Genomic DNA, 12226 nt, shown 5'->3' on the forward strand with positions numbered 1-12226 from the left:
TGATTTATTATTATTATTATTATTAATGATAATATTTTAAACATATTCAACACTTTATATTATAATCCATCATTAAAACAACTACACGACATATGGTTAGTAATATCGTTGTTTATTTGTGAACTATAAATCGATAGGCTCCCAGGGTGTTGCTTCGAAGTGGGTCAGTTCAAGTACCTGCAGCTGCAGCGATAGAGCCCGAGCCGGAACCAGTACATAACCAGACAAGCGATACTCTTTTGGGGGTAGTTGAGAGACTCCGCGACGGCCTTCTATATGACCAGCCTCCACCATGGTTCGCCCAGTTTGCACACAAGGTTGAAAATATTCTTTCTGGTATGGTGTCGCAGCTAGCTGAACTGCAACGAAAACCAACGTACCAATAACCTAAATGAAGTCGCCGAACCTCTAGACAATTCTGTTGGCCCCGACGAGAACCAATTCCTCTCAAGGTCAGTGATCAGAGAAGTGCGCAGGTGCTCATCGTCAGCCCACAACTTTGCTCTCGGTATGGCACGGAAGTTATTCAGCAAAGAAGAGATAAGAATAAGCAATGTGAATGGCAAGCAAGGGCACCAGCAGCTAGACCTGGTCCGAATTTCATTTATAAAGAAGAGAGTGTTAAGGTAATCCACATTTTACTTACTATTACAGTAACTAAAATTTTATTTTACGAATGCTGAATTTTCTTTAACAGTACACGTGTGATCATTTTACCTGGAAAAGTAAATTTACTATTATTATATATTATAATTATTATTGTTGTTGTACAATGAACTTCCTTAAAAATAATAGTATTAATGATGATAATAATAATTCATACTACAGTATATGTACTGTATAATCAGGGAGATGTATAATCACTTAATTTTTACCTGGAAATGTAATTTTGTACAATTATTATTATTATTATTATTACAATGCTTTGTTTTTATTATTATATTTTAAAGGTATTACTCCATACCAGAGAGTGAGCAGACCAGAACTTGGAAGAGATGCACCATTGCCATTGATGAGAGATGTAGACGTTTGAGAAGGCCGCAGCGGCCTCGACCACTACAAGCTATTCAAGTTCAGCCACCCCATGTTCAGCCAATGCCGTTCCAGCCACCCCCTGTTCAGCCAGCGCCGTTCCAGCCACACACAGTTCTGCCAGAGCCAGTCCAGCCACCCCCAGTTCAGCCACCCCCAGTTCAGCCAGCAGCTATCGAGCGGTTCAGCCTTTAAGCAGACAAATCAAACTAAACAGCTCTTTTCAGAGCCACCATATGAATAAAAAAGAGATTTGAAAGAATTTATGCTAAAACACAAGGAACATCACAGAATCCCCCCAATTCCTTCTACAATTACAACACTAAAACATCAATAACACATCTTTTTTTTAAAGATATTTTTTAAACAATAATTTTAAAGAACTACAATAACTTGAATTCCCCAATAAGTTGATGATAAGAATATGCTACCTTTACATTAGATAAAACAATATACCAATATTAAAATAAAATATTATAATAGAATATAATTATGATAAATATGAACATATACATAAATGTTATTTAATTAGTTTCTCAGCATAATTCCTCATCCTTTTAAGAATAAGTTACACTATGATCATGATATTGGTCATAATATTGATTTTGTATTGTATTATTTTTTTATTGTATTAATAAATTAGACCATCCAACAAACAGCATAAAACATAAGCTGTAAATCTTTGAAAAAGTGCCGCACCAAACTACTGTAAATAAATAAATAACACAATGAAGACACAAGGATTTACTTATAAAAGTTTATCTACGATGATGTAGGCCTATGGTATGATAGGCCTGTTGAACAATGGAATCTAACCTTTGTAACTATGGGAAATAAGCTCACTAAAGCTTTCTTTTAAAAATGTTATAAGCGCCGCTTATTATGGATTATTATTAATAAATGTATGTACGATTGTTTTCAATCTTTTAAATTGTTGTATTATAGCATAGACCCAGTATTTTAATATAAGCGATTGTGCCCCTTTACAAGTTTGTTGTGGCGTACTGTAGGTCTTATACTGATAAAAAAAATTTTAAAAATGATAATTTACCATATACCATAAAAATTAAGATGTTGTGTAAAGCCTAATGTTGTTTTGTATGGATTATTATTAATAAATGTATGTATGATTGTTTTAATTCTCTTAAATTGTTGTATTATAGCATAGGCCTAGTATTTTAATATAAGCGATTGTGCCCATTACAAGGCATCGTATCACAAATCATTTCTACCAACGCAGAAGTTGACTGCATGGAAAAAAGCGGCAGATTTTGGAGATGGTCGGTCGGTTGGCCAGCCCAAGATAAAAAAGATCTTCTCTGGTATAGTAAAGAGAATGTTATTAAAATTGTCACACCACCGATACCTGTATCCAATCGTGGACAGTTAATGTTTGAGGACTTTCCATAATTGATAATATTTGGCGTAACCTGGTGTGATGAAAGGGGCGACTGATGTGACCCATACATGTTAAAATATTTGGTGTTTCCTAGTTTGTCATAATTCACAAAACTAGCATTAAAATCATCTGCAATTCCTCAATTGGACTTTTGCATCACCCCATCATAAAATATTTGTGTCAGACATTTGCAAATGATTGAAATTTTGTGAACATAATCAATCTTTCTTGCAATTTTGGTCAATCCGCCTGTGCTTATTGGTTGCATTTCTATTCCAATGTTAACATTGACCCTATTAAAATATCTTGAATATTAAAAAAATAATAATATAATAATTTAGACTGAATTGATTGATATGATTAATGTATGTAAAAATGTATCAATGTTCATCGGTTGCACTACAAGAGTTCAAAAAATATGCATCTTTATAAGTCTTTGTCTATACAACATTTTATGAAATGTTTATCCAGAGTAATTGGTAATGTGTGAATTCAAATCATAGTTGTTTGAAACTTATTTGATAGTGAAGTACAGTACTTTAATTAGTTACAATGGTATGTACTGTACTGACATGTTCATTCAATTTGTAAGAGAATGTCTGTCAGATAAATATAACTTTAACCTGTTAATTAAATTTATTTGTCTAACTGTGGTAACGTAATTAATGATAACCCTATAAAAACGTGTCTAACAACTACTGCGAGAAATGTATGTCAATGTTCGTCCGTTACACCACCACAAGAGCTGTGTGTCAATAAGTCTTTAAATAAAATATAGTTTAAGATATAGTTTAATATCCAGGGGCGGACCCAGGGGTGTTGCCCTAGTTGCCCGGGCAACACCCTTAATTTCATACTAATATGTTTTCTTGTCATAAATTACATAGGCCTAATCCGTAATACAGAGTAGGCCTACTATTAATTTATTATCCCATTATATATAACGTTATATTTACTGGAATTTCAGGGTCAGGCTGAGAATACTTTGTGTGCGGTATTGACTGCTGCGTAAATTTAACCAAAAACGTGCCGTGTTAGAATACGCGCTGATTTGTGTGTAGCGCGCGATCTAGCTACACCGATCGAGAATACCTGTCTCTTATACACATCTAGATGTGTATAAGAGACAGTGTTTTAGGTGTACAAACTCATAAATACCGGCAAAACGAAGCAGGAGATAAAGAAAAAATCGTAGCCGTCGCCGTTCACAAGACGTCTGGAAATACTTAATATTACATTCCAGACGCTGTAATACTCATGACGTTCACATACAAAGCATACTGCCTAGGCTTACTACTACTAGACAGATGCCTACTGTCTAATCCTTGAAATGTCTAGGCCTAGCTAGCCTAGGTCTATATGGCTACACACTGGTATGTACACACAGATTGAATATCTTTGTATATTCAAGAATGGTGCAGACATGAACATAGGTCTATATAAAATATGAATGATATGCCATCATATTAAATTAAAGCTAAATTATATTTTTGTTTCGTAAACCATTATTTATTTATTGATTGTACGTGGATATTAAGCAATAACACGTTTTATACGGTAAACTGAGAAAGTAATTCCTCAGAAAATGTGGTGTCTAAACCATTTTCTACCCGGTGAAAGTTAAATAAACGCTACTGAGAACCACACGGGTTTTAGCGTATTTAGCAAAATTTACACCCTCCAGAAAAATGGACTGTGCCAATGGTATTTTTAGATCGCTTGGAATATTTTTAGATCGAAGGATGGAATTCGAACAAATTGCTAGCGAGATTGGTAAGTATTTTGACTGAATTACTAATTATAATATCACTAGTACATTAGTTCTTATTTTATATCATTAACGTGGGTTTTAACAGCCCGCTAATATAGATAAATGATTTAAATGCTAGGCCTAAATATTACTGATCTACGGTGTCACGAATGGTCGCTTTCTCGCCTTACTCAACAAGCGAACTCCGCGAGTCGTATCACTGCACTGCGACCATTCTTGCTAGATTGGGCCTAGTTATTGGAGGTTTTAAGTAAGTAATAAATAAGTCTCGAGTATGCCTAGCTAATTAGGCCTAGGCTAGATAGATGTATGATGGATGAAGAAGTAATTTATAATATGAATTGTTTTTGCAGATGATGATGTTTTCAAAAGTTTGAAGATCGAGTTTGGGAAAGGCAGAGGGAGGCCAGTTACAGGAGGCTTGCATAGTAAACCTGTACAAAACAAGTTTCTTGTACAGGTTTACTATGCAAAGGAGGCATCCGGAAAGCCCTGGCGTAAGGTAGGTACCACAGTGAGAAATGAGATTACAGTTATAAATAATTATTTAATTATTCATTAAAAAAAAATCAATTATTTTGTTTTAAAATAGTCTGTATCAAAGAATAATCAGATCAGAATAATATCATCTGAGAGGAAATTAGGGGTGGTTTTTTTTTGGTTTCTTGGCCATCATTTTTGCCTGTCGGTATTCTCCCAATACAAAAAATAATACTGACTCACTCAATAAAACACACTTTTGATTGAATTTTAATTCCGGTCTGGAGCCTTTTATTCTGGCTAAAATAAAATGTTCGCAAAACCGGCTTCAGGAGAATACTGTGCAGTGGATGATAAAATATTTTTTCATTAAATAATTCAATGACATTCCCAATTATGATTTTTTTATAGGTTGAAGAAGTTCTCAGGAGGCGATTCCCATATTACGAATCATCTTGGAAAGTGTTAATCCAATCAACAGTTGCCAAAATTCCTTTGTGTGAAGACGATAGGCATAATTTTTTTTAAGTTGATCGTGATCTTTTGTTTGTGGGTATGTTAGGGAGTTAGTCATTACACTTTGATTTCTATATTTTCATACTAGTGTATTAATACTAATTTTTGACAGGTAAGTATTTGTTCGAATTAACTGTTTTAAAGAATGAATATAAATTGCACTGTAATTTTATATTGAAAATTAAACAAATCTATGTTTTAATTGAAGTTGTTTTCTGTTTCTTTGTCTTTTAAAAGATTTTTTGTTCAGCACTAATATATTACATTATCATCTTGCAAAATACAGAAAAAAGGTTATGCACATAGTTTGTTTGTTTTTGTTGAAATAATGGAAAGAAAATTGTTGAGTCAAGAGAACTAATTTTATTTGAATTTACTTGTTTTCAAATTGATTAAATACAAACAAAACTACAGTATGTCCATGACTTAGTTTCTTATCCATTTATTTGTCAAAGGTGAGAGATGCAATGCCCTAGGCATTAATCGGAGCAGTGATGAAGCACCAGAAACGCCATTGCCGCCACTGACCAGGGGAGTTCTTTATGAACTCTGCCTGGTCTATTCTGGTGAAGACCTGTATGCCAAGATAGACCTGTTTTGGCCCCAGCAATTCACAGCAGGCGACATTAAAAGGGCGGTGAAAGACACAAAAAAATCATACAAGCGTCTCAATAAGGATAGGAGATGGAGCGTGGCAGGAAGAGAATATCTAGAGGAGGAATTAGACTTAATAAATTATAGTAAAAGCAGTAATTTAGATAAGGTCCATGAAGATATGAAAGATGAAATGTACTTGTTAAAACAAAAAATGCACAAGATGAATGAAGAGATGGCACAGATGAAAGAGAAGTTGAGTGTAGTGAAAGGGTTGTGTGAAGAGAAAGAAGTGAAGTGTGGTGAAATGAAAAGTAAGCTAGAAGAGTTGATGATTGAAAAGAAGAAACTTGAAGAAGAAAGGAAATATAAAAATGATGAATGTAATAATTTATCTGTATTAGTAGAAGAAACAAATAAGGAGTTGAAAGGTTTAAAAAGTAGGAAGGCCTGGAAAGCATTGAATATGAAGCAGCAGAGTATTTCAGTGAGGGAGAAGCACATACTTAAGCATCAGAAAACAATTGGTGACTGGAACATGCAGATCAGAAAGCTCAAACAAAAAAATAGTAATTTAAAAAAATCTAGAAAAAATTCAAATGACCAGGTGACCAAGTTAGAAAGAGAGAAAGAGGTGATGGAAAATGAATTGGCTGTTTTAAAGGAGAGAGTAGTTGAAGGAGGTGTGAAAGAGATGAAGGATGGAAAAAGGTACAAGGATTGTGTGGAAATAAATGTGATGAGGTTGTGTGGTGAGCAAGGTGTGGCGACGCAGAAAGTGGGTGAGGTGATGGCTGGGGTTGCTGAGGATGTGTTTGGGGTAAAATTAGACAGTGTGCCATGTGCATCGACAGCCAATAATATTATAGATAGAGGTTTTGTTTCGTGTCAGTATCAGTTAAAGGAGGCAATGAAGGAGTGTGAGAGTTGGGATTTACATGGGGATGGGACATCAAGGGGGGGAAAGAAATTTTGGGGTAAACAAATTAATTTTGACAATGACACAATGTTATCAGGGGGGTTTTCAGCTATTGCCAGTGACGATTCAAGTACATTGTTGGAGTGTGTGATGGAGTTTTTGGATGATTTATCGTATTTAGAAAATGAGGACGAGAGGGAGAATTTAAAGAAGGTGATGCTGAGTAAGTTGAGAGCTACAATGAATAACAGAGCAAGTGTGAACAAGAAATTTAATACCTTATTGAGTGAGTATAGGAGTGATGTTTGTGGTGAAACTGTTGATGCTTTGAAATATTTGTTTTGTAATGCACACTTTTTGTTGGGTCTATCAAACAAATCAGATTCATTATTAAAAGATTTTGAAAAGGGGTTAGTTCGGGCATTGGAGATGGGGTTGGGAAGGGATGCATTTGGGAAGTTTGAAAGGTTTCAGTCAGGGGGGGGGAGTCTGCTACATCGAGAGTAATAAGAACAGGGTGTGATATTTTAGGGCCACAGGGGGATGAAAAGAATGGGGTTAGGCAAGAGTGGGTGGGTTATTGTTTTAAAAGGGGAATAAAATCTGTAGTTTCTTCATTTAGAATGAATAGATTTAACAATTTTTTTTAGGGTGCTGGTACTATTTATTTTCATCGGGATGACAGTATTGATTTTCTTAGCAATTTTAAGGACAACTTGAATTTGAAGGTTGAGAGTGTATTGCATGATTGTTTAAGTTCTGAAATTATGTCTTTACTTAGAGCATTAGGATTAATTTATTTTTCAGTTACCGGTCCATTCTGGTTGCTTTTACGTAGTACGACTCAATATCTTGATTTCTTTAAGTATGTTCAGCCTATGTTAGATAAATTTAAGGTATGGTGTGATGATAGTAGTTCATTATTAAGTTCTGCTATTTCAAAATGAATGTAGAGGATGAAGTTTGGATGAAGTTGAGAGAGAGTGATAGTAATGATGAAATGACAGAGAATGCTTTGAGAGTGTTGATGAAAGGTTTTGTTGAGGTGACTGAGATACAGTTGAATGATTTTGTTGAGTTTAGTGTAGAGCCAAGTACAGAGCTGAGAGAGAAGATGAAAAGCTGTAAGCTCACAAACCTTGTGAGTGAGTTTGAGTTTGGTGACTTAGATTTCAGCCTATTCAAATGCAGAAATGCTTCTCTTTTTTTTCATACCAGTATACAAATGTTGAAGAAAAACGGGACCATTTCAGAATGGTTGAAATCTAAGCCACCAAAAGAACAGGTAAGTTATTTACAACTATGTCGTGGAAATGTAGAAAGTATGAAAGAGAGACAGAAGATGCGAGAAGGAGAAGTACTGAAAAGAGTGAAAGAGAAATTAGAGGAGACAAACAAGACTAAGCATGAGAAAGAGATGAAGAAGCAAGAGAGTGATGGTGCGATTATAGAGCGGGTGTTGATGCATGGCGGGCCATGCTCCACAAAGGATGATGTAGAGAGAATTTTATTAGGTAAGGGGAAAACAATGAAAATCAATATAATTAAGGATGAAATTAGATATTTAAGAATTTTAGGGGTTAAACATGATGAGATGAAATTTGTGGGAAAATCTGTAACTGAATTAGTGGACAGCTTGAAAACTGTTCTTGGTGGTTGTTCTGGATTGAAGCGGACTCTCCCTATTTCAGAAAGTGACAAACCATCTTCTTCTTCATCTTCTTCTTTTGAACCTCCAGCTAAGAAACTTAAACCATTTGTTTTTAATTCTCATGGTGAGTTTGTTGCTGTGGCCTATGAACAAGATTGGTTTGTGGGTTCTGTGATAAATATTATTTCTGAGGAAGAAGCCACAGTACAATTTATGACCAGGGGAAAGGGGGGGATCTTAAAGTGGCCTCTGTCCGACGACATCGATACAATTAGCTCCCGTTTTGTTTTCAAATCAAATCTTCAAGTTTTAACAACTAATGGAAGAACATACCATCTTAATGACATAACATGTATTGGGTCAGCCTACAAAGATTATCATTATATTTATTTTGCTTCTAATGAAACTATTGATACAAATTTATAATTTTCTCAAATTAAAACCAATCTTGTCCATGGGTTACTTGTTGAATAAGGTGAGAGTCATCCAACACAACCATCAGGAGCATGGTTCAAGCTGTCTTCCATTTTTTTTGTATCTAAAAAAAATAAAATAAATACAATGTTAGCCTATTTTCATTTTGATTTCAAACTATGAATTTCATCCCATCATATTTAACCCCCTCTTCTAATCAATGGATTAAAAGCTTTAAAGAAAATATAATTAATTAATCATTTTATTTCAAAAATTATACGTAGACTATGCATCATGCTAGTACAATTTCTGTTAAGTCCTGCCTATTCATTAAATACTAAGAACTACAGTAGGCCTACTGTATAATAAATAAAACATTCATAATACACTTGTTGTTAAGTATTAAATTAAAACAATTCAAACCATTTCTTTCGGTCGGCAGTAAGTTTGCATGAACAACTTAAATAAACAATCGATTTAAGTCGTCAGATTGTAAATAAATTTATTCCTGGAGATGAACAAATAAAGTTTGAAATATAGACTAAGTATAAACACTAATATGCTATATGATGAAATACAACAATGCTGCACTGTACACACTCTGTCCGTAGCGTGTTTACACAGGAGAAGAATTGTACTTTATTATACAATCGTAGCGCATTATTTACTTGTTTGTTTTTTGGGGTTTTTTTTACAACCGCATATGGTAGTATTGGTCCGTGTTCTAATTCTAATCCTTTGCTGTTTAGGCACTGTTATCGTCAAAACCAATGAGCCGTGTCTGGGCGGTTACTATCGTCATGCTTAGGTGCTCAGTCAACAGTCATTGGTCAATTTGTAAACGGGATTACCGAAAACAGCGTATGGTTGCATAAACGAACTTGCAGTAGCATCGTTTACCCGTTTACCGCGGGTAACGATCAGGAAACCGCGGTACACGAAGTACAATAAAACAAAAGATCATTTTGCTAGTTCTCTTTTAACTTTACTGTTATTTACATTTGCACTATGACTGTTCTCTAAATCAGTCCCTGTTGCTTATAATGTATGGAAGCATTTTTCTCTCTAAAATTTGCTTAAGATTTCTAAATTAGACTTCCATTGGTCATCTCTCTCTACAGTGAGCAACAACAGCTCGTGTTGTGCTTTTCTTGGTGTGTATACTGCGAAGTAGCATTTAGTCCTGCATGTCAAATACAATTGTCCTTGAACCTGATGATAATATTTGCAGTTTCGCTTTAGAAAAAGTTGCTTGTTTACATCGAAGTTGAGAAATGGCAGCTTGCTTAATTCTACTGCTCGCGTTACATTAATCAAATAATACAAATACGGATAAAAATCTCGTAAAATTAAGTTAAATTCAATACAGTAAATCAGTTCAAAAATCAATTTAACCTATTACGCCGAGGTATCCACTTTGTGGTTGTATTGTGACGTCAGAACGTGATACTGTATATTAAAAAAACTGCTCCAGTAGAAGACTAAAAAAAAATAGTTCAACTAAAGATACATTTACACTAGACAAGATACAACACAACAACATCATCGCCTTGTTTATATTCTTGAACACTGAGCGCATTTTTATCATGTGTTTTTATCGTGTCTAAATTCTAATATAGCAAATTTGATATTTTCTAAATCCCATTCAGTCACTTGAATTATCAGGGTGCCTACCCTTGAATCTCGTCACAATAAGCCTAAAGCATGGCTACAGAAAATGTGGGTCCCCGGCCCACTTTGCTTAAAAAATAATAATTTAACAATTAATGGACTGCTAGCTCATTGGGATTGGGTAAAAAAATGTTTTTCCATCACAAATGTGCCACAGTGTAAAATCAACACAGAATTCAGAGATTTCATTCTTGAATAAACACCACAGAAATGTCTACAAAAGTATGTAGATGTTTTAATAACAGTTTAACAATACTTTGTTAAAATTCAAATACATAATGACACCCTGTTTGTTTTACCTTTTAATTAGACCAACAAACTAATAGCACTTTACCCCGGTGGTCAACCACTCTTGATGGAGACCAAAAAAAAGAATGGTGTTAGCAAAGGCATACTGTACAGAAACTCTACTGTACAAAGCGTCGCTCTGAGAAAATTAATATTTAGAAAATGTATAGAACAGTAACACTTTATAATTTTAAAAAGTCAATATCAAAAGATTTCAATTTTTATTAAGCAATTAGTAGAGTTGCAATTTTCACCCAGTTTTTAATTATTCAAAAATTTGTAACCTTTTTGAATCTTAGAAAAATCAGTACTACAACATGTCAAAAAATTTTTTCAAGCATTAAAACTAACCATTGCATAATAATTTTCCTATAGTGTACTATGTTGTAGCAAAGGGCGGTTACGCCCTAATGTTCTCCGTACGATGCTTCAGTTAGTTTTGATAATCAACTCTCATCATACGTATTAACATTTAGCTGAGCTGTACACAGTACGGATACGATCAACATTGTGCGCTGACTAAAATTTTTTTTTTTGCACAAGCAAAAACGATTGACTTAATCATATTATAGAGTACCACAGTCGTGTCGTCACGACGCCAGGTGGTGCTCTCTGTTGTCAACAGAGCTCTCTGTTGTCAACAGATATTGGATACCATTTATTATGCCTGAATGACTTCATAGGCTTTTTGAAATAGGCATTTTACCATGAAAATGTACAAAAAACACAAATGCTCGCATTATATTAGTTACCAAACACACATTTAATCATCAATTAAAATTTACAAGCAAAAAGTAAGATACAACATCTTAATAACTCATTAGAAATTTGGATCCTGTAGAAATTAAATGCGATTTTAAAAAATGTTGAAGGCGAGGAAATTTAAGGTTGGTTACACATAATCAGGTTCTAACAAAACAGTGGAAGGAGAATAAGGCAATTTCTGTAATGTAAACTATTCATAAAGCTAAGCCACAGTATTGTATGCGCAGAATAAAAGACAAGCGAACTGGTAGATTTTCACGTAACCTTGTTAGAAAACAATGCAGTACAGGATTATAATCAATATATGGGAGGTGTTGATAGGTCAGACCAGCTTATTGCAAACTATAATATTCTTAGGAAGTGCAACAAATATTGGAAAACCTTATTTTACCACTTTATTGACATAGCTATAGTAAAATCCTATGTGCTATTTACTCAATGGAAGGAAAACTTTCCTCAGTGTTGACATCGATCATCCTTCATCGACCTTTGTTCAGCGTCAGTTTAGGGAAAGGTTAATTTGTGGGTTAGCTAAAATAGATTTAGAGGATCCTGTTCCAGTATTTAAAAATTCAAAGAATGAGGAGCATCCGGTTGATGTTGGTGCAGATGAAGGACTTCGGCAGCATTTTCCGGAATCGACAGGACAGCGTAGGGATTGTAGGGTCTGTTATGATAGGCATAAGGTATCATATAAGGTATCATATAAAGCAACAGTTGGTGTAT

General features: G+C 34.5%; 1 protein-coding gene across 1 annotated transcript; it reads left to right on the plus strand.

Annotated features, from left to right (window-relative positions):
• The first annotated feature begins 469 nt into the window (after nt 1-469).
• Nucleotides 470-1417, plus strand: LOC117100865 (gibberellin-regulated protein 14-like). Its single transcript, XM_033240699.1, has 2 exons — nt 470-626; nt 951-1417. The coding sequence occupies exons 1-2, from the start codon at nt 511-513 to the stop codon at nt 1225-1227; spliced, it is 393 nt and encodes a 130-aa protein (XP_033096590.1). The 5' UTR covers nt 470-510; the 3' UTR covers nt 1228-1417.
• The last annotated feature ends 10809 nt before the right edge of the window (nt 1418-12226 follow it).

Source organism: Anneissia japonica, unplaced genomic scaffold (assembly GCF_011630105.1).
Source record: "Anneissia japonica isolate Jap-2015-1 unplaced genomic scaffold, ASM1163010v1 scaffold3372_len255902_cov201, whole genome shotgun sequence".
NCBI lineage: Eukaryota > Metazoa > Echinodermata > Crinoidea > Comatulida > Comatulidae > Anneissia > Anneissia japonica.

What these genes read in the sequence shown, in the direction of transcription:
- LOC117100865 (XM_033240699.1), top strand. Translation starts at nt 511, where the DNA reads ATGGCACGGAAGTTATTCAGCAAAGAAGAGATAAGAATAAGCAATGTG. An exon ending in ATAAAGAAGAGAGTGTTAAG is followed by an intron (nt 627 to 950) that starts GTAATCCACATT and finishes TATATTTTAAAG; the next exon opens with GTATTACTCCATACCAGAGA.